This window comes from Chlorocebus sabaeus, chromosome 16 (assembly GCF_047675955.1).
Source record: "Chlorocebus sabaeus isolate Y175 chromosome 16, mChlSab1.0.hap1, whole genome shotgun sequence".
In the NCBI taxonomy this organism is placed as follows: Eukaryota; Metazoa; Chordata; class Mammalia; order Primates; family Cercopithecidae; genus Chlorocebus; species Chlorocebus sabaeus.
Window position 1 is genome coordinate 74104169 of NC_132919.1, and position 22521 is coordinate 74126689.

A 22521-nucleotide genomic window follows, 5' to 3' on the forward strand; every position below is an offset into this window, starting at 1 on the left:
ATTACAGGCGTGAGGCACCGTGCTCCGCCCCTTTCTTTTCTTCCTTTTAGCTGTTTTTCTTTTTTTTCAGAGAGGGTCTTGCTCTGCAGAGATCAGGGCTCCCTGCAGCCTCGAACCCCTGGTTCAAGCCTTCCTCCTGCCTCAGCCTCCCTAGTAGCTGGGACTACAGGCACATGCCACCACGCCTGGCTAATTTTTAAATTTTTTTTGCAGAGACGAGAGTCTCCCTAAATTGGTAGGGCGTGTCTCAAGACTAGCCTCAAGCGATCCTCACGCCTCGGCCTCTCTAGTAAGTATTGGGATTACAGGCGTGAGCCACCGCGCTAGACTTGCTGAAATTATCTTTAAATAAGTTGTTAAAAGACCATCGCAAAAGTCTTCAACACATTGAACGGTTTTCTCTTGCTCCCTAGCTGCATGAGGCTGCTTCGAGTTTGTTTCGGTGTGAGCCATCTGAGTCGCCGGACCCTCTCGAGTCTGGCTTTCACTCTGACAATCGGTCAGTGGCTTTACGAATCGGAATCGGAGTCCCCTTGATAGCTCCGCTGGGGAACAGCAAACTACGAGGTTCCAATGGTGACTCTCGGGACTTAGTGAGGATCCAGGCTTCCTAAAGCCCCGAACCTCCCACACTGCAGACCGTACCTCGCATTAAAGGAACAAGAATAACAACCCCCTCACACCCCTCTGCTCTCGCGACCCACTGGCTGACCGTTGCAGACGCCCCCTGGCCGCTGATTGGCTTCCTCTGACAGTGGGCGGAACGCGGCCCCGGATTGGATATCCGAGCCCATTCGCCGTTCTTCACCCGGCACCTGCGTCCACTCTCCAGCGTCCCAAGTGAGTGGAGGGGGGATCCCGACTTCAGTCCCGGGCTTTGGCAAGCGGAACTGCGCCGTTCGGAAGCGGGAATCCCACTCAGAGCCTGGGCCTGTAGAGGCGGGGCGTCCTGGGCAGCCGGGGTTGGGGCGTCTCCCGTCGTGCACTGGGGCACCGGCGACTCACCCGGAAGGAGAAGCCGTGATCTGGCTATATGGTGGGGCGCGGGCGGTGTCGCTGTGGGGAGCTGGTGCTGTTCTCAGGTGAGAGTGCGTGGGCGGGGCCCCGGGGAGTAGGGGCTGCGCTCAAGTGAGGGGGCGTGGGCTTGAGCGTCAGTAGTGGCACTGGGATGGTGGCATCGCTTTACATCCTAGGGAGGGACTCTCTTACCACCCGGCATTAAGGCAAGGGCTTGCTGGGGATCCAAAAACCGACTTTTCAGTTTACCTTCAAAGTATATCTTTCACTTCCTACTCCCCAGGCTTAATCGGAAAGGAAGAAGGATCATGTGGACCTTTCGGTCCTAGTTTGTTGCGAATGGAGGAGGAGTGATCGTAGTAAAAGACTGGGGACATTTACTTAAACGGCTAAGACTGGGGGCAATGGCGAGTATTTTACGTGGACACGGGAGACTTGCGGTAGATTGTGGTCGCCGTTGTTAATTACCTTCCAAGTGAAAGGAGTAGGTTAGAGATGGACAAAAAGATGGAGCATAACTGCTTGGTTGAGATCACACAAAGCTTGGTCAGAACTGGGAGCTTCCTCTATCTAGTACGTGTGATATTTATAATTGGAGGGAGAGCTTTTTGAATTGCTATCTGCCATCTGGCACTAAGGGCTCAAGATTAAGAAGGGACGGTAGTCTCAGTAGTTCCATCTACTTTAATCACCTGATTTTTTTCTTAACCTGTCGCTTGAAGCTGTTTAAATGGGAGAGAAAATAAATGGTGAGACTAAAGCCTTGTATTGTTACTATATTAGAAGCTTTACGATGAATCTACTTTGTAAACAGCAAACAATTGGGTACTCACCAGCGCTACTGGTGCTGGTACAGGTGAAGAAAGTGAAGGAAACTTCAGATGTGGTTGAAAGGGCCCAGGAAATGTAGTTAACACCGAGTTATGTAATTAGCTATGGTCACTGACTCTAGCCTTATTTGGATGACGTACAGATCCATCTCCCAGATTATAGAACTAAAGTTAGGAACTTTCTGCTTCTTCTCTAGAGGCAGAACTGAGCTTTTTCTTTTGAGGAGTGGTATCTGTGGGGAGGAATCTAATGGAGAATAGTGGTTGCTAGAAATTACTACTTGGTGTCTAGGTTTTTGTATTTGTTCCAGTGTTTGTTTGTTTGTTTTTGAGATAGGGTCTCGCTTTGTCGCCCAGGCTGGAGTGCAGTGGTGTGATCTTGGCTCACTGCAGCCTCCGCCTCCTGGGTTCAAGCGATTCTCATGCCTCAGTCTCCCGAGTAGCTGGGAGTACAGGCCCGCGCCACCATGCCCAGCTAATTTGTGTATTTTTAGTAGAGACGGAGTTTTGCCGTGTTGGCCAGGCTGTTCTCGAACTCCTGGCCTCAAGTGTTCTGCCCGCCTCAGTTTCCCAAAATGCTGGATTACAGGCATGAGCCACTGCGCTGGCCCAGTGTTTTTAAGGACAGTTACAACTGAAACTTTCTTCCTTTTTTTTTTTTTGAGACAGAGTCTCACTCTGTTGCCAGGCTGGAGTGCAGTGGCGCGATCTCTGCTCACTGCAGCCTCCACCTCCTGGGTTCAACTGATTCTCCTGCCTCAGTCTCCCAAGTAGCTGGGACTACAGGCACGCGCTACCACGCCCAGCTAACTTTTGTATTTTTAGTAGAGACGGGGTTTCACCATGTTGGCCAGGATGGTCTTGATCTCTTGACCTCGTGATCCGCCTGCCTCGGCCTCGCAAAGTGCTGGAATTACAGACATGAGCCACCGTACCTGGCCCATCTGGAGGTTTTTTTTTTTTTTTTTTTTTTTTTTTTGACAATGGAGTCTTGCACTGTCACCTGGGCTGGAGTGCAGTGCAACCTCCGCCTCCCGGGTTCAAGTGATTCTCCTGCTTCAGCCTCCCAAGTAGCTGGAATTACAGGCGCCTGCCACCACGCTCAGCTAATTGTTTGTATTTTTAGTAGAGATGGAGTTTCATTATGTTGGCCAGGCTGGCCTCTGGAGGTTTTTTTTTTTAAAAAAATCCAGTTCACAGCTATTTGTTTCTGAGTGGTATTGGCCCCAAAGGAAAGAAGAATTTCTTCATGAAGGTAGTGCAGGGCCCTATGCAAACTCTTCCTGAGACCAAGTGTATGATGATCATTTCGTTACTAAATTGTGGTCCTGAATTTGACAAACCTTTTTCAAGGTACAAAAGATGTATGATCTCCACTGAGTGGATGACTGATTTCCTTGTCATCGTCTTTCCCATTGTTAGTTTTGTTTAAAGACACTTCAGAGTATTTAACTCTGCTCCTGTGCAGGCAGTTTATCGAATGCCTGCAAAGAGAAGAGAAAAAAAAAAAAAAAACTTAAGGAGGTTAATTGTTCACAGCAAATAGGTCTGCTCTTTTTGGTCTCAGACATTTGACTCATATCTGGAATGTCATATATGGGTTGTTCTGGAATTGGAATTTCCCACCTTTCAGTTCAGGACCCCTTGAAGGTGGTGGCTGCATCAGATAAAAATCAGATTGTCAGCAAGAATACCATTTAAGATGGTACTGCAATCACAAAACCTTGGGTTTGCTCAATACCGTGTAGCCCAGTTTTGTCATGGACCATGCAGCTTCGTTTCTGCATGCAGTGTTTGTCTGTGGAGATACTTCTGGTATATTGGAGAGAACTGAAAAAGCTGTTTGCTTTGCTGATTTCATGGTGTAAACGAGTTCGCCTTCTTTTGAAATGTTAGTCTTGTGTTAGCAAAACATAAAATAGAAGGAAACTCATTACACAGTCTTCTAATGGTAAGGCAGAACTAATAAGAGAATGTGTTTAAAATTAATTGTGGGACTGTAAAAATGAGTGCGTATGTGAATGGGTATGGGGGAAGGAGAGGGAGGGCTCAGAGATATTAGAGATAGTCTTGTTTTCCCAGGAGCCAGCCTGGATCATTTGTTGGCAGTACATACTGGCTGAAGTCAGTTTTCATTTCAAGGTAAATTGGAAAGGGAAATTAAACCTTATTGTTCCGCTCTTAAGAGAGAAGGGGGTGGAGGCGGCAGCCAGGGTGGATGCTGTTGGAATAGTTCTAGAAGTAACAAGATTAGTGCTGTATTTTAACAGAAGGTGACATCATGGGCCCCATTGGATTTGAGTAACCCTGTGCTGCAGCCTTCATGGTCCCCTTGTCGGAGTGGGTGATGTCGCTATACATGTAAACTGCCACATTGGGGAAAATCAGGGCTGAGGCTTTAATGAATCTTTACAAAGGAGCAGAATGCATCCTGGGTCGACCTGTGCAGCTGTGGGGTGCTTGGGCAGAAGTACAAACCGGATGGCTTGTCAGGAGAGGAAGTCATTAGAACAGTTGGCTTGGGTTCCAGAGTATGGGTTGGATACGGGGAAGGTCCCAACTGGGCAACCCACTCAGGTGCTCCTTGGAGTGCTCTAGCTCTATGATTCACCTGTGGGGAGGTGACTGGTGTTAGTGAGACTGGGAGAAATGCAGAAGCATTGGTGTTTGTGGGGACTTGGTTGTCTCTAGACAGCCGGGAGGGGGCGCTGTTAGGCTCGCTTTCAAAGCTGTGATCTGAGTGCTCACCAGACCCTGTTGTGCCTGCATTCTTGAAGGCAAAAGTTTTACATCTGGACCCGCCTGTTTTGGCTGCATGTGACAAACTTTCTGTAGACTCCAACACCCTTTGGGGAGAGGTGGCCTAGTTGAGGGCCTGGTCTGAGAAGGGAGGCAAATTCCCCAGGGCCTTTTAGCTTGGCATTGAGCTAATGGGTATTTGTTTTTGCTTCCTCTTAAGTTTTACAAAAACAAAATGTGTTGCCTGGGTTTCCCCACAGGTGTCTATTAAAAACTTTCAGGGTTTTCCCTGGTAAGAACAGAGGCATACTAATCTTGATCCTGTATCCTCTGTCCCTCATCAGATGTTTTCTTCCAATGGGCTTTTGGTGTAGGATGTCGGAGAACCAAGAACAGGAGGTAAGAGTGTGGTCTCCAGAGAACAGGTAGGTAAAAGTTGGAGAGGGGATTTAGGAGGAAAGAGGACACAGATGCAAATCATTACTCAGTAGTGTTCTTCCTGCAGTATTACTTTGGTGGTTCTGATGAGCTCAAAATAAAGTCAGGAGAAAGAAATCAATAGCAGAGGCATTCCTAGGAAATGGGGTTCCATTCTGACTAAATTTTCCATTGATTGGAATATACTGGAATGTAAGCTTCATGGGGGTAGGGACTTACGTCTCTTGTTCATGCTTTATCCCCAGTGCCTAGAACAGTGTCTGACACATAGTGGGGCTCAGTAAAAATTTGTTGAATTGAGTGATTGAATTGAGTGAATGAATGAAATGAATGAATGAAAGTTGGTGTTGAGTGAATGAAAGCTGGTGTTGGGTGGAAAAATCTAGCTACCTGTGTTGTCAGAGCTGCCTTGCTCTGTAGCTGAAGCTGAGGGAGTTTTTCTTACCTACAGGAGGTGATTACAGTGCGTGTTCAGGACCCCCGAGTGCAGAATGAGGGCTCCTGGAACTCTTATGTGGATTATAAGATATTCCTTCATGTGAGTGCATCAAGCTTCTGTATTGGGGTCAACGCTCTGCAGAGCTGAGGGGCTTGTACTGAGGTGTAACCTTTTTTTTTTGAGATGGAGTTTTGCTCTTGTTGCCCAGGCTAGAGTGCAGTGGTGTGATCTCGGCTTACTGCAACCTCTGTCTCCCGGGTTCAAGTGATTCTCCTGCCTCAGCCTCCCAAGTAGCTGGGATTATAGGCATGTGCCACCATGCCCAGCTAATTTTGAATATATATTTTTTTAGTAGAGACAGGGTTTTATCATGTTGGCCAGGCTGGTCTTGAACTCCTGACCTCAAGTGATCCACCCTCCTTGGCCTCCCAAAGTGCTGGGATTACAGGCATGAGCCACCGCACACGGCAAGGTGTAACCTATTTTTGAGTGTTTCTGGTGGACCCGAGACAGAAGACTTGGAAGAAAGGGAGGGAGGAAAGGAAAAAGAGTTTGAAGTATGTCTTTGAGTTGCTTTTGGCCTGCCTGGTGGCACCTTGTTCTAGTTGGGGACCTGATCAGGTCTGTGGCCTGATGGCATGGCTCCTCAGTGAGAGCAGTGATAGAGAGCTTATGTGAACTTGTCTTTTTTCCACTAAACCCTTTTCATGTACTTCATGTGCTTTCATGTATAGACCAACAGCAAAGCCTTTACTGCCAAGACTTCCTGTGTGCGGCGCCGCTACCGTGAGTTTGTGTGGCTGAGAAAGCAGCTACAGAGAAATGCTGGTTTGGTGTGAGTTTGCTCTTGCTTCCTTCTTGGATCTGTTTTGGGTGCTTATGTAGGTACTGGAGTTGACAATGAAGAGAACTTGCAACATACCAGGCACTAAGGAAATTGGGAAATATGTTGTTTCTTTTTTTGTTTTTTGGGTTTTTTTTTTTTTTTTTTTTTTTTTTTTTTGACGTAGGGTCTTGCTCTGTTACGGAGGCTGGAGTGCAGTGGCGCCCTCATGGCTCATTGCAGCCTCAACCTCCTGCGTTCTAGCAATCCTCCCACCTCAGCTTCCTGAGTGGCTGGGACTGCAGGTGCATGCCACTACATTTGCCTAATTTGGAAAATATTTTTGTCGAGATGGGGGTCTCCCTATGTTACTAGGGTGGTCTTGAACTCCTGGACTCAAGCAGTCCTGCCTTGGCCTTCCAAATTGTTGGGATTAGGTGTGAGCCACCAGGCCCAGCTGGGAAATAATGTTTTTTTCTTTTTTTGAGATGGAGTCTTGCTCTGTTGCACAGGCTGGAGTGCAACGGCGTGATCTCATGTCACTGCATCCTCCGCCTCCCAGGTTGAAGCAATTCTTTCTGCCTCAGCCTCCTAAGTAGCTGGGATTACAGGTGCCCACCATTACGCCTACCTAGTTTTTGTATTTTTAGTACAGATGGGGTTTCTCCATGTTGGCCAGGCTGGTCTCAAACTGCTGGACTCAAGTGATCCACCCGTCTCGGCCTCCCAAAGTGCTGGGATTACAGGCGTGAGCCACCGCTCCTGGCTGGGAAATATGTTTTTTTTTTTTTTTTTGAGATTGAGTTTTGCTCTTGTTGCCTGGGTGCAGTGTCGGCTTACCGCAACCTCCACCTCCCGGGTTCAAGTGATTCTCCTGCCTCAGCCTCCTGAGTAGCTGGGATTACAGGCATGCACCACTACTCCCGGCTAATTTTGTATTTTTAGTAGAGATGGAGTTTATCCATGTTGGTCAGGCTGGTCTCGAACTCCCAACCTCAGGTGATCCGCCTGCCTCAGCCTCCCAAAGTTGCTAGGATTATACAGGACTGAGCCACCGCACCAAGCCTTTTTTTTTTTTTTTTTTTTTTTTGACGGACTCGCTCTGTCGCCCAGGCTGGAGTGCAGTGGTGCAATCTCGGCTCACTGCAACCTCTGCCTCCCGGGTTCAAGCAGTTCTCTGCCTCAGCCTCCCGAGTAGCTGGGATTACAGGTGCCCGTCACCACACCCAGCTAGTGTTTGTGTTTTTAGTAGCGATGGGGTTTCACCATGCTAGCCAGGCTGGTCTTGAACTCCGACCTCAGGTGATTCGCCTGCCTTGGCCTCCCAAAGTGCTGGGATTACAGGCGTGAGCCACCGCGCCTGGCCAGATATATCTTCTTAAATCATATTTTCAAGTCAGTGAAAAAAGTAGTATCTAATTTTGAGTATTTTTACCTAACAAAGCCATACTAACATCAAAAATATTTTTCTTTCTTTATATACATATGTGTCTAGAGCTCAACAAATATACAGCTAACATTTTAAACACTTTAAATCTGCTTATCAGAAAATTTTAAGTACCTGGACTTATTTGAGAGGTAGTGTTTCCATCCACTCCACATGTAAAAATAATGATTTTTTTTCCCTTTTAATACAGATGTCCTGTTCCAGAGACATATGAGAGCCTAGGGAACGCAATTATTATTTACTCCTCACACCTACCTGCCAAATAAGTCCTGAAAGTGGAGAGAATTACAACAGTGATTTCACTGTGGGATGGTCACTGAATACTCAGTGGTGATAGGTGGCCTGTTGAGTGACCAAGTCAGTTAGTTAACATGTGGAACTGATAAGGCTGTTGTCATGGGGCAGGCCCTAAGAAACCAGGTGAAACTCCATTCCCTTGACAATCCTATATCCTCCAGCCTGGCCTGTTTTTTTTTGTTTTTCCTTTTTTTTTTTTTTTTTTTTTTTGAGATGGAGCTTAGCTATGTGAACCTCTGCCGGTCATGGTGGCTCACGCCCAGCACTTTGGGAGACTGAGGCAGGTGGATCACAAGGTCAGGTGTTCAAGACCAGGCTGGTCAAGATGGTGAAACCCCATCTCTACTAAAAATACAAAAAGTTAGCCGGGTGTGGTGGCAGGCACCTGTAATCCCAGCTACTCAGGAGGCTGAGGCAGAGAATTTCTTGAAACTGGGAGGTGGAGGTTGCAGTGAGCTGAGATTGCGCCACTGCACTCCAGCCTAGGCAACAGAGTGAGACTCGGTCTCAAAAACAACAACAACGACGACAAAAAAAAAAAAATGCAAGCTTCAGGAGCCTCAAACGCCTGGGGTTAAGGGATTCTCCCACCTCAGCCTCCCAAGTAGCTGGGACTACAGGCATGTGCCACCACGCTCAGCTAATTTTTGTATTTTTTGTAGAGACAGGTCTCACTTTGTTGCCCAGGCTGGTCTCTCAAACTCTTTGGCCTCAAGTGGTCCTCCTGCCTCAGTCTCCCAAGTTGTTGGGATTACAGGTGTGACCCACTGCATCCCGCTCCAGTTTCTTCCATTTTTTTTTTTTTTTGAGACGGAGCCTCGCTCTGTCGCCCAGGCTGGAGTGCAGTGGCCAGATCTCAGCTCACTGCAAGCTCCGCCTCCTGGGTTTACGCCATTCTCCTGCCTCAGCCTCCCGAGTAGCTGGGACTACAGGCGCCCGCCACCTCACCCGGCTAGTTTTTTGTATTTTTTAGTAGAGACGGGGTTTCACCGTGTTAGCCAGGATGGTCTCGATCTCCTGACCTCATGATCCGCCCGTCTCGGCCTCCCAAAGTGCTGGGATTAACAGGCTTGAGCCACCGCGCCCAGCCAGTTTCTTCCTTTTTAAAAACAATAGTTGATGGTTTGTGTGGATTTCTTTTTTTCTTTTTTTTTTTTTTTTTGAGGCGAAGTCTTGCTCTGTCACCCAGGCTAAAGTGTAGTGGTGCAATCTCGGCTCACTGCAACCTCCGCCTCCCGGGTTCAAGGGATTCTCCTGCCTCATCCTCCTGAGTAGTTGGGATTACAGGTGCGCACCACCACTGCTGGCTAATTTTTGTATTTTTAGTAGAGACGGGGTTTCACCATTTTGGTTAGGCTGGTCTCCAACTCCTGACCTCATGATCTATCTGCCTTGGCCTCCCAAAGTGCTGGGATTACAGGTGTGAGCCACTGTGTCTGGCCTTTTTTTTTTTTTTTTTAAGATGGAGTCTTGCTCCTGTCCCGTCCGGCAGACTGGAGTGCAGCAGCGCGATCTCAGCTCACTGCAACCTCCACCTCCTGGGGTTCAAGTGATTCTCCTTCCTCAGCCTCCTGAATAGGTGGGATTACAGGGGTGCGCCACCAAGCCCTGCTAATTTTCTTTTTTTTTTCTTTCTTTTTTTTTTTGAGATGGAGTTTCGCTCTTGTTGCCCAGGCTGGAGTGCAATGGCTCGATCTTGGCCCACCACAACCTCCACCTCCCGGGTTTAAGCGATTCTCCTACCTCAGCCTCCCGAGTAGCTGGGATTACAGGCATGTGCCACCACACCCGGCTAATTATGTATATTTATTTTTATTTATTCAAAAAAAATTTTTTTTGAGACAGAGTTTCACTCTTGTTGCCCAGGCTGGAGTACGATGGCACAATCTCAGCTCACTGCAACCTCTGCCTCCCAGTTTCAAGTGATTCTCCTGCCTCAGCCTCCCAAGTAGCTGGGATTACAGGCATGCACCACCATGCCCAGCTAAGTTTTTGTATTTTTAGTAGAGATGGGTTTCTCCGTGTTGGTCAAGTAGGTCTCGAACTCCCGACATTAGGTGATCTGCCTGCCTTGACCTCTCAAAGTGCTGGGATTACAGGCGTGAGCCACCATGCCTGGCCTAATTTTGTATTTTTAGTAGAGATGGGATTTCTGCATATTGGTCAGGCTGGTCTCAAACTCCTAAGCTCAGGTGATCCCCCTGCCTTGGCCTCCCAAAGTGCTGGGATTACAGGTGTGAGCCACCGCGCCCAGCCTACTTTTTGTATTTTGTATTTTTATTTTTGAGACAGAGTCTCACTGTTATCGCCCAGGCTGGAGTGCAATGGTGCGATCTCGGCTCACTGCAACCTCTGCCTCCTGTTTAAAGCAATCCAGACAGGGTTTCACCATATTGGCCAGGCTGGTCTTGAACTCCTGACCTCAGATGATCCACCCGCCTTGGCCTCCCAAAGTGGTGGAATTACAGGCGTCAGCCACCGCACCCGGCCTGCTTTTTTTTTGTTTTTTTTGAGACGGAATCTTGCTCTATTGCCCAGGCTGTAGTGCAGTGGCATGATCTCAGCTCACTGCAAGCTCTGCCTCCCAGGTTCACGCCATTCTCCTGCCTCAGCCTTCCGAGTAGCTGGGACTACAGGTGCCCGCCACCACGCCCGGCTAATTTTTTGTATTTTTAGTAGAGACGGGGTATCACAGTGTTAGCCAGGATGGTCTTGATCTCCTGACCTCGTGATCTGCCCGCCTCAGCCTCCCAAAGTGCTGGGATTACAGGCGTGAGCCACTGCGCCCGGCTGTTTTTTTTTTTTTTTTTAAAGGAGAGATGAGGTTTCACCATGTTGCCCAGGCTGGTCTTGAACTCCTGAGCTCAAGTGATCTGCCCACCTCAATCTCCCAAAGTGCTAGGATGACAGGCATGAACCACGGTACCTAGCTGGGAGTGGGTTTCATAAACAACGTAGTGTGGCTGGGCTTGGTGGCTCACACATGTAATTCCAGTGCTTTGGGAGGTTAAAGAAGGAGGATCACTTGAGGCCAGGAGTTTGAGACCAGCCTGGGCAACAGAGCAATACTCTGTCTCTACAGATACCTAAGTAAATAAATAAATAAATTAGGTGCACACAGTGGCACCTGCCTGTAGTCATAGTTATTCTGGAGGCTGATGCAGGAGGATTACTTGATCCCAGGAATTTGAGGCTGCGGTGAGCTATGCTCATGATTATGCCACTGCACTTCAGCCTGGGCAACCTGGAGAGAGCAGCTTGGAAAGCAATACCTTGTCTCTAAAATCAAACAGACAAAAATAATGTATCAGCATGGGTTTTATAGTCATAGACCTGGTTCCGATATGAGCTTTGCTGCTTACTAGCTGTGTAACAGTGAGAAATTTACTTAACTTCTCTGATCTAAAGTGAGTTTACTAATATCTTTCTCATGGGGTTTTGGGATGACTAAATGAAATAATGTTTATAAAACATTTAGCACAGTCTGGCTTGACACTTGGCATGCAGTCAGTCAATGTTAGCACCACCCCTTATTAAAAGCTAATTGTGGCCAGGGGCGGTGGCTCATAACTGTAATCCCAGCACTTTGGGAGGCCAAGGCGGGTGGATCACGAGGTCAGGAGATCAAGACCATCCTGGCTAACACGGTGAACCCCGTCTCTACTAAAAATACAAAAAATTAGCTGGGCGTGGTGGCGGGTGCCTGTAGTCCCAGCTACTCGGGAGGCTGAGGCAGGAGAATGGCGTGAACCCAGGAGGCGGAGCTTGTAGTGAGCTGAGATCACACCACTGCACTCCAGCCTGGGCGACAGAGCGAGACTCCGTCTCAAAAAAAAAAAAATGCTAATTGTATTGATGAGGCTTGTTTTCAAGGGATTTCCTTGATCAGAGGCTAGAATGACTATCTTAGATGTTAGAGTTATCATGGGTGTTATATCATGTGGCTCCACAGGCCTGTTCCTGAACTTCCTGGGAAGTCAACCTTCTTCGGCACCTCAGATGAGTTCATTGAGAAGCGACGACAAGGTCTGCAGCACTTCCTTGAAAAGTGAGTGGACAGAACGGCTGGTGCTGGCCACTGAGGGTGGAGGCGGGGTGGAGGGAGGTGCCAGGCAGGATGGAGGTCCCTGCTCAGGTAACCAGAAGTTCTTCAGAGGATGGGGAATGGAGAGCAGTTCCTCAGGGTGATGCTCTGTGTTGTGCTACCTGTATTTTCCCCAGGGTCCTGCAGAGTGTGGTTCTCTTGTCCGACAGTCAGTTGCACCTCTTCCTGCAAAGCCAGCTCTCAGTGCCTGAGATAGAAGCCTGTGTCCAGGGCCGAAGCACCATGACTGTGTCTGATGCCATTCTTCGATATGCTATGTCAAACTGTGGCTGGGCCCAGGAAGAGAGGCAGAGCTCTTCTCACCTGGCTAAAGGGGACCAGCCTAAGAGGTAACTGGAGTACTCTTTGAGATAGCAGGGGCTAGGTTTGCTATAACCTGGACCAGAAAGGTGTGCATTTGTTAGGGAAAGTAATGTCATAGCATTGGTAGCCTTTCAAGAGATCTTGTTCTTTGGGTGCGTGACTTTCTATCCAGGTAGGTCTGTGTTAACCTACCACTGGGTAGCAGGAGCTCCTACTGAAACCTGGGGAGAGAGAAGGGAAAGCTTTCTCATTTATTCGGTATTTTATTCCTCCTCCCTCCCTTTTTTTTTATTTTTATTTTTTTTTTGTGGAGATAGAGGCTCACTCTTCTGCCTAGGCTGGAGTGCAATGGCATGATCTTGGCTCACTGCAACCTCCGCCTCCTGGGTTCAAGCGATTCTTCTGCCTCAGCCTCCTGAGTAGTTGGGATTACAGGCAAGTGCCACCACGCCCAGCTAAGTTTTGTATTTTTAGTAGAGATGGGATTTTTGCCATGTTGATCAGGCTGGTTTCGAACACCTGACCTCAGGTGATCACCTGCCTCTGCTTCCCAAAGTGCTAGGATTACTGGCTAGGATTACCTCGCCTAGCCTAATAGCTTTATTGACATACAATTTACCTGCCATAAAGTTTACCTTTTTAGGTACAGTTCAGTAGTTTTTAATATAGTCACAGGGTTGTATAACTGTCAGCCACCACAGTCAATTTTAGAACATTTTCATCACCCCAAAAGAAACCTTGTACCCGTGAGTAGTGACTCCTCTGTCCTTCCCTCCCCCGTAGCTCCTGGCAACCACTAGTCTACATTCTCTGTCTATGCGTTTGTCTATTTTGGACATTTACACAATGGAGTCATATGATTTGTGGTCTTTTGTAACCGGCTTTTTTCATCTAACATAATGTTTTCAAGGTTCATTCATATTTCATCATGCATCATTACTTCATTGCTTTTTTTCCTCCTTTTTTCCCCCCATTTTTATGGCTAAATAACAGTCCATTTGTATGGCTAAATAACCACATTTTGTTTATCCATTCACTTGCATTTATTTGTTTTTTTTTTTTCTGAGACAGAGTCTTGCTCTGTCGCCCAGGCTGGAGTGCAGTGGCATGATCTCAGATCACTGTAAGCTCCGCCTCCCGGGTTCACGCCATTCTCCTGCCTCAGCCTCCCGAGTAGCTGGGACCACAGGTGCCCACCATCACGCCTGGCTAATTTTTAATATATTTAGTAGAGACAGGGTTCCACCGTGTTAGCCAGGATGGTCTCGATCTCCTGACCTCGTGATCCGCCTGCCTCAGCCTCCCAAAGTGCTGGGATTACAGGTGTGAGCCACCGCGCCCAGTCTTTTTTTTTTTTTTTTTTTAAATTGAGATAGGGTTTTGCCAGGTTGCCCAGGATGGTCTCCACCTCCCAGACTCAAATAATTCACCATGCCCAGCCATTTTTTTTTTTTTTTTAATTGGGCAGCCTCCTGAGTCAGAATAGGCTCAGAGAGACTTCCCTTTCCATTCATTTTTGTTTATATGTTCATACTCTTTTTTTTCTGAGACGGAGTCTCACTCTGTTGCCCAGGCTGAAGTGCAGTGGTGTGATCATAACTCACTGCAGCCTTGACCTCCCAGGTTCAAGCAATCTTCCCTCCTCAGCTTCCTGAGTAGCTGGGCAGGCACATGCCAGCATCTGTGGCTAATTTGTTTTTATTTTTTTGTAGAGATGGGGTCTCCCTATGTTACCCAAGCTGTTCATACCTTTCTTTTCCTTTTCTCACTCTTTTCCAGTTGCTGCTTTCTTCCAAGATCGGGTAGGAGGAACTCTCCCTCACCGCCTCCCAGTGAAGAAAAGGACCATTTAGAAGTGTGGGCTCCAGTTGTTGACTCTGAGGTTCCTTCCTTGGAAAGTCCCACTCTCCCACCCCTCTCCTCACCATTATGCTGTGATTTTGGAAGACCCAATGAGGGAACCTCCACTCTTCAGTCTGTGAGGAGGGCTGCGGGAGGAGACCATGCTGTGCCTTTGGACCCTGGTCAATTAGAAACAGTTTTGGAAAAGTGAGCTCTGGGTTCTGTTCTGAGATGGTCAGAGAAGATACGGGCCAGGAGACTTACTCAGGTGGGACTGGGCACAGGGCAGGTATTATGGGAGGCTGGGCTGCTTAGTGTCTTCTAGTCGCCTCTGCTTGGGCTGATTGACAGAGGTCAGTCATAACAGCCCCGTATGCCTCTTCCATGGGAATAAATACTGTGCAGATGTTTGTAAGTTAAGCATAAGGCCCAGGGGCTGTTGATTTTGAACAGAACCCCATGTTACTCTCCTGGGAGCTGAGTTTCTGTAGGTCATTTGTATGTAGGACCAGGAGTATCTCCTCAGGTGACCAGTTTTGGGGACCTGTGTGTGGCAATTCTAAGCTGCCATATTGAACATTGTCCCAACGGGAGTGGTTGTGTTGTATCCCCATCTTGGCTGGCTTCAGTTTCTGCTGTAGTCCTAGAGCACTTTGTTTCTGGGAGGCTGGCCTCTTGCCTACCTTCTTGCATGGACAGTGGGATGAATATTTACTCTCCCACCTCCTTGCTTTTTCTTTCAATGATACCACTGAATGGAACTGGTGCTGTGACTTCTGCTGCTGGGGATTTATGTCCCGAGACCTTAGCCTGGCTGAGTGGAGCCTGAGACCTGCACAACAGCTCATGGTCATGCCTGAGAGAGAAGTGGCTGGCCACAGCCAGAAGGAACAACAACAGCCCAGGGGCCTTTATTTTGGAAAAGACTGTCGGGGCTGTCACTGTCTCTTCTGGTTATAAAGCTGAGACGTGGCTATCTTTTCTGCAGGGTTAGAGTGGGCTCCTTTCTTTTTTGAATCCTTTTCTTCTCCTTTGGTAACAGCTCCCTGCCTGCAGGGCTTGGCTTCCACCACGAGCATCTCTGCTGTATTGAGCAGTCCAGTGGGGGTGCGAGGGCTTTGTTTCTGCCTGCCTGAAAGAGAGGGCTCTGGGGATGGAGATGAGGAACAACACGCTCTCCTTCAGACAATGAGGCATTCTCTCCTCCTGCTGCCATTCTTCATCTCCACTGAGAGCCAGAGCTGGTAGGAGCCGATTGCCACAGGCGTTCTGCATTGCTTTACTCTTAGGTTTGCGTGTGTGATTCTTCCCCTGCCTCTCGCCCACTCCTCCCTCCTCTCGCTATCCTACCCTGTCTGTGGGCTCTTTTACTACCAGCCTATACTGTGGGACTGTCATGGCATTTAGTTCAGAGTGGAGGGGCTTTGGCCTGAAATAAAATGCAAGTATTTAAGATTGTTGTTGCAATTTGTGTCTAACAAGCTGTAGCAGAGAAGGAGGGAGTGAGGGCTGGCAGTAGTTCCTTTCATAAATCATGAATTTATCAGCATGGAAATAATGGTTTAGAACTGTGCTCTGTAGCCCTCCTGCATTGTGTGTGCAGCTCAACTTCACCACTGGAGGAAGGATTGTCTTCCAAAGAGCTGGGATCCAACTCTTCTCACAGTTCTGGGCATGAACCTTGTTAGGTATAATTTACCTGATGCTGCTTCCATCCTCGCAGCCTGTCTGAGGTGCCAGGTGCTGAAAGAGAAATAAAGTTTGTCAACAGGCAGATGCAAAGCCCTGGCTGGTATTCATCCCTCTTTCCTGCCCGCCTCCCCTGGGTCTCTCCTTTATATGATGCAGCAGAGCAAGGCGAGGATAGAAAACCTACAGAGGCAAATCCAAAATGTCAGAAGAAGTTCATTTAAAAGGGGAAAAAAACTCCACGCGCAACCCTCACAAAAACCCGACAGATGCTAAGCTAATGGCATCCGCTTTGCCGATTGGTGGGGATGGCTCATGAATATTAATGAGCCCAATGCTCCAAATGGTGCAGCTGTGAACCCAGCTGTGCCTGAAGCTCTCTGATCTCCATACTTCCAGACAGGAGCCGGAGGTGGTCTGTGTCAATTCCCTACTCAGCCAAAAAACAGCAAGCTGGGTTGGACTTCTTCTGTTTGCTCCTTTTCTTCCTGGAGTTGGTGCTCAGCAGCTAGTTCTGCCAGCAGGCTAGGCTGCTGGGACAGCAGGAGCCGTTCAAAGACATGGATGTGATTTTTCTGACTCCCAGCTTTTTTAATGATCCATTAGCAGCGTGCATACAACAGCACATCAGTTAATCTAAGGCCAGGCACCATCTCCTTTCAGTCTCTCTCTTAGTTGAGTATAGGCCTTAGAAGGAGAAGTCCTAGGAAGGAAAGCACTTTTCTAATAATACAGGCCTAGGGCCATCAGAAAAATAGCACACATGAGTTTTTCTCTCCATCCAGATAGTGCCATAGGCCCCTCTTCTGTTTTGCTCTGTTCCTGCGTGTGCCCAGGTCTAGCCACTGTGACTGATGACCTCTATGAAAGATGGAGGATTAGCTGGGGGTAGTGGCTCATTGAACTGTTTGTAGGATAAAAATGTTTAGAATTTAGTTTTGAGTCAAGTTCTGTCCTGATTTAGTCACCTTTCTTCTGTCAGATACCTCCATGGCCCACATCTAGTCATCCATAACCCAGGATGACTGATTCCAAGCTTGTAGGGATTGTTTGTTTGGTGGGAGGAAATGTGTTTGTGTGTGGGGGGGGTTTCTTACCATTAAAACACTAAGTTTTATAAGCATAATTTTATTGGCCCTTTTCAGTGCCTCGCGAGGAAAGTAGGGTAGGTATATGCTCCTTTTTTCATTGAGGAAACTGAGCTCAATTTTTTTTTTTTTTTTTTTTTTTTGAGATGGAGTCTCCCTTTGCCGCCCAGGCTGGAGTGCAGTGGTACAATCTCAGCTCACCACAACCTCCACCTCCCGGGGTCAAGCAGTTCTCCTGCCTCAGCCTCCCAAGTAGCTGGGATTACATGGGCCTGCCACCTCACCCGGCTAATTTTTGTATTTTTATTTTATTGATTTATTATTATTATTTTTTGACATGGAGTCTCGCTCTGTTGCCAGACTAAAGTGCAGGGGCGCCATCTTGGCTCACTGCAACCTCCGCCTCCCGGGTTCAAGCGATTATCCTGCCTCAGGCTCCCAAGTAGCTGGGACTACAGGTGCATGCCACCACGTCCAGCTAATTTTTGTATTTTTAGTAGAGATGGGGTTTCACCATGTTGGCCAGGATGGTCTCGATTTCTTGACCTCATGATCCATCTACGTCATTCTCCCAAAGTGCTGGGATTACAGGTGTGAGCCACTACGCTTGGCAATTTTTGTATTTTTAGTAGAGACTGTGTTTCACCATGTTGGCCAGACTGGTCTCGAACTCCTGACCTCAAGTGATCCACTTGCCTCGGCCTCCCAAAGTGCTTGGATTACAGGCGTGAGCCACTGTGCCCATCCAAGTGTGGTTTTTTAAAAAGCATGTTTTTAGATGATGGTGGAGTATGTTCACATGAGAGATACTTTCCAAGCTCTGTGAGACAAGTCCCCTGCCACCCCAAAAAAGAAAAAGTCTACCACTACATTCAAGGAAAAAAAAAAAAAAGCAACCCTGCAGGGCTTTTCAGAATTGTCCTCAGAAATCAGAGCTCTTTCACAGTTCTTAGTTTTCTCATGCTAAGGCCTTAGATCCATATGACCGAGTCCAAGGTACCTCCTATCCTCTCTGTTAGCTTTGCTTGGGAGGTGATCATGACTTTTTTTTTCTTTTGAGATGGAGTCTTGCTCTGTAACCCAGGCTGGAGTGCAGTGGTGTGATCTCAGTTCACTGCAACTTCTGTCTCCCAGGTTCAAGTGATTCTCTTTCCTCAGCCTCCTGAATAACTGGGATTACAGGCATCCGCCACCACGCCTGGCTAATTTTTGCATTGTTATTATAGATGGGGTTTCACCATGTTGGCCAGGCTGGTCTCAAACTCCTGACCTCAAGTAATCCACTTGCTTCGGCCTCCCAAAGTACTAGGATTACAAGCGTGAGTCACGGCGCCCGGCCTGATCATGACTTTTTAACAATCTGATTGGGCATTAAGTTAGTTCCATGTATGTGAATTTGTTTATATGCCTCAGCTCTTGCAGAATATCCTTAACACCCTAGGGGTGGGGTGGACAGTGGTGTGAGAATTGGAAGGATTTGATGTGAGGAGGGGTTGGGGGTAGAAAGGGGAATAGACCAGCTCCCGGCCTGCCTCACTGAGGCTGCAGGAGCATTAAATCAGAGGCTGGAGTGGCATCTGTGGATTTACGTATGAGCAGCCAGCTGAGAAGCAGCTAAAGCCAAACAGATAACCATTGCAGCACGACATACCATTTCCTTAGTGGAGCACTGGGCAGCGATTCTAAGCTGGAGGGGCGGCCCTCTGCCAGCAGGGACTCAGTTCTGTAAAAGGCTCAGAGTCTGGTTTAAAGTACCTTTCTTTAAACTGTCGATGAGTGCCCCCTTTCCTGTTCTTAGCCACTATACTTTTTTTTTGGAGATGGAGTCTCGCTCTGTTGCCCAGGCTAGAGTGCAGTGGCATGATCTTGGCTCACTGCAAGCTCCACCTCCCAGGTTCAAGTGATTCTCCTGCCTCAGCCTTCTAAGTAGCTGGGACTACAGGTGTCTGCCACCACGCCTGGCTAATTTTTGTAATTTTTTTAGAGATGAGGTTTCACCGTGTTGGCCAGGCTGGTCTCAAACTCCTGACCTCGGGTATCTGCCCTCCTTGACCTCCCAAGGTGCTGGGATTACAGGTGTTGGCCACTGTGTCTGGCCTTATTAGAGATATGACTTCTCAGTGGGGAAAAAACACTTCTATTTTAGCCATGACTGGATTTGGAGTTGGAAAGCTGGACACCTCAAATCTCGATATAATAAACACAGACAACTTATGCTCAAAATGTTAACAAGAATTACACTTCCTAGGAGACAGAGTGCTCCTGACTCAAGCAGAGTAAATAATTACTTTTCTCTTGTTCAGGGGAGATCTGGTCTATTTTCACAAGCAAAGGAGAAGGAAAAAAAGCGAAGGGATACTTTCATGGTAGCCAAAGGGGCACAGATAATAAACAGAGGTGGTAAAGCTAGGGTGTGAGAATTAGGAGACTACTGGTAAGTCTATAAGGTTTTTTCCCCCGGAAGGGTAGGAACACAAGATGTTTCTGGAATCTCTGGATTATGGGAAGCCACCAGCCAAAATTTCTTTTCATGTGTGGCTGTCAAGTCTCCTTCCCGTCCTTCAGCCAAGCACTTTTTCTTTGATACCATCAGTTCAGAAAGGAACAGCCTGTTCGAATCCCGTAAGTGCTCTAGCCCTGTGTGTGTCCCTTTCCCTGGTGGCTGTGTTGGTGTGGGAAGCCCAGCCCACCAGCAGCCTGACCCGCATCCTTCCGGCAGAAGGCCCAGAACAGTGAAAGCCTGAGGCAGTTTGTTGGAGGCAATGCAGCCTGCCTACTATAAGCTGTGAGACTTAGATATATTCTACCAATTAGGGCACATCTGTTCAAAATGCTGAAAGGCGGGCACTGTCTCTTTAAGAGGCATTCCACTCCTCTCCTTGAGTAATGAGGGCTGGGAGCACAAGGGAGTCAGATGCTGATTAAACAGTCCTACTGCCGAGCTCTGTTAGAAAATTACTGTAATTATGATCTGGTCCCAGCAGAGGGATGAGTTCCAATCCTGCTAATAACCCTTCCAGGTGCCTCAGATTCAGGGCCCATGGGAGGCAGCGTCGACAGGGCTCTGGCTGGCACCAGGGCCAGTGATGGCCCTCCTGTCTGGTCTGTGCTGGCAGAGACAACAATGGCACTGGACCTCACTTCCTATTTTGGCCTCCTGAGAAGGCAGTGTGGTTTTTGGTTGCGTTTTTGTTTTATTTATTTTTTGGTTCTCCTGGGAGTCATTTTGTATGAGAAAACTTTCCCATAAATGAACACGAAGGACCAGGAAAATCACAGCCGAGAGATGGTAATCTGTCCTGAATCTGCCCACTTCTGCCTGGGGACCGTAGTCAACACACACAAAGCATGTTGCCTGGCCCCAGCCCCACCAGTGCACTGAGGAGGGAACTGGAACTGAACCCTGTCATCTGCGGCTGCCTTCTGCGTGGTGTTTCTTGATTTGAAGTACACAGCATTTGACTTGGTCCTAAGTGAGAGTTTCAGCGCTCCTCTTTTAGATTGCTGTCACAGAAAAGGGAAACAAGCCCTGTGATAGTAAGCACAGGGGTCAAGACATGAGAGAGACTAATGCAGCTCTGAACCGGCAAGTATGGTCTTGCTCATTCCAACACATTGTAGTGCAAATATGCAGCAGCGCAGGTGAGCAAATCTTAAAGGCAGAGCAAAGGGTTTTTAAGCCCTGAGGGATTTGTGGCATTTAAATGCTGTATCTTCTCAACCTAGCTGTAATCTCTATCACTATAATCCAGCGGCTCAAGCACAAACTTCTAGAAGGCGGGGCAGTTTCTCTGTGCTTTGTGCTAAGCACACCCCAAATGCCCTGAGACACCAGTTCTCAACCAGGGGAGATTTTGCCCCCAGGGGATATTAGGCAGTGCCTAGAAATGTTTTTGGTGGTCAGAGCTCAGGGGTAGGGTAGGGGAGGCCACTGGCATTTAGTAGGTAGAGGCCAGGAATGTGGCTGAACATCCTACAATGCTCCCAACAACATAGAATTACCTGGCCTAAAATATGAATAATGCTGAGGTTGAGAAACCCTGCACTAACAGAGTGAAGTAGTCGGCTCCAGGTTCTGGTACCGTAAATGTAGAGATGTTGAAGAAATGAACTTAAATCTCCAGATGCTGCATGCTTGTCCAGAGGTGAAATAGTTCATGACACGTCCTTGGGGCTGGTGGTGTGCATATGCCACCTTGGTGACTCACAGCACAGCAATGCGGGCATGTCTGATGGTGTGGAAAAGGGAAATGTCTGTAGCCTGTTTCCTGTTCCATGATGGGATGTGGAGGACAAAAGGTGACCAGCTGCTCACCATCAGGGTGCGAGTGTCTACAGTGGAACCAGATGCCCTCTTTGAGGACCAGCACTAGAAGCCTCTTGGAACACTTCTGTCACAGGAGGCAAGGAAGTGGCATACTATTGCCCAGTGCCACAAAGATGCTTCCTTCAGTGGTGCTTTGCCATTTGGAGGGGTGGTGGACTGTGATGGGACCCCACGAGGGAACTGAATGCACACAGCCGCTGACAGCTGGCCAGCCCCACAGGTGGCTCGATGCCAGAGACATCAGGCCCCTCAGAATGCTGGGGCATCAGGAAAAGAAAGCCCAGTTTGTCTGTGTCTGCCTAGAAACCAGGCCTGCAGGGGAGAGGACTTCATTAGTAGGGACATAGCCAAGCCTCATACCAGGAAAGCCAGGTCATCCTTCTCTACCGTCCACTCCCCAGGTGACTGGGCACCTCATTTTGCCTTATTTTTAGCATGACCACACTTCCCAGTTTACACCTGCCGTCTTGGCATCATCATTAACTCCCCTTTCACTCTCAAAAATGTCTTCCTTTGGGGAATAAATTATATGATCACTTTGTTAATTGTACCTTAGTTTCCTCTGATGTGGCAGTATTTTGGGGGGCCATTATATTTATAAAAGATTTTTGTACAGCATGGGCTAAATCTTAAAATATATCATTAATGGAACCCGAAAGAATGGTCATCAATTCATACAGAGGAGAAAAACAGCATGTTTTCTGAACAGTTAGTTTTTTATAGGGAAAAAGAGAGACTAATTCAAATCCCTTGAAAAAGAAGAATCTTTTTAGTTATAAATTTCAAAATCCCTACCCAATCTTGGTAAGTTCTAATGGGAAATGAAATAGCCGGGCAGTAGGGAAGGGAAGAAGCAAGGGACTATGGTAATCCACAAACTAGAAAATGAGCTGGAGTCACTGGGCTGTGTCGCAGAGATAATCCTCTGTGTAGAGGTCTGCTTTTTTTTAAACTCAGCCCTGCAGATTTTGCTGGTCTTCTGGGAGTTAACAAATCAACGCCATTCAAGATTTATCCTTCCAGAGCCACTCCTGGTGGGAGACCTGAGGGGAGGGGTTTTTGTTTTTGTTTTGCCAAAGATGAAAGCACCACTGTCCCTGGCATCTGAGAGTTTTGTGCTTAAGATTAAAAAAAACG

General features: G+C 47.8%; 2 protein-coding genes across 4 annotated transcripts in view; one reads left to right on the top strand and one right to left on the bottom strand.

Moving 5' to 3' along the window:
• Nucleotides 1-816, bottom strand: part of CBX1 (chromobox 1) — a 41510-nt gene extending 40694 nt beyond the window's left edge. The window contains exon 1 of the mRNA XM_073005389.1: nucleotides 713-816. Coding sequence (XP_072861490.1) covers nucleotides 713-794 — 82 coding nt within the window. The 5' untranslated portion in view covers nucleotides 795-816. The remainder of the gene's footprint in view (nucleotides 1-712) is intronic.
• Nucleotides 773-15733, top strand: SNX11 (sorting nexin 11). 3 transcript variants are annotated; one of them, XM_008012989.3, is made up of 8 exons: nucleotides 975-1082; nucleotides 3930-3989; nucleotides 4931-4985; nucleotides 5476-5562; nucleotides 6198-6298; nucleotides 11983-12078; nucleotides 12252-12464; nucleotides 14218-15733. In XM_008012989.3, exons 3-8 carry the CDS (start codon nucleotides 4944-4946, stop codon nucleotides 14489-14491), a joined length of 813 nt encoding a protein of 270 aa, XP_008011180.1. In that variant the 5' UTR covers nucleotides 975-1082; nucleotides 3930-3989; nucleotides 4931-4943; the 3' UTR covers nucleotides 14492-15733. The 3 variants fall into 3 exon arrangements, with proteins under 3 accessions (XP_008011179.1, XP_008011180.1, XP_008011178.1); XM_008012988.3 differs by lacking the exons at nucleotides 975-1082; nucleotides 3930-3989 and adding an exon at nucleotides 773-840; XM_008012987.3 differs by lacking the exon at nucleotides 3930-3989.
• The last annotated feature ends 6788 nt before the right edge of the window (nucleotides 15734-22521 follow it).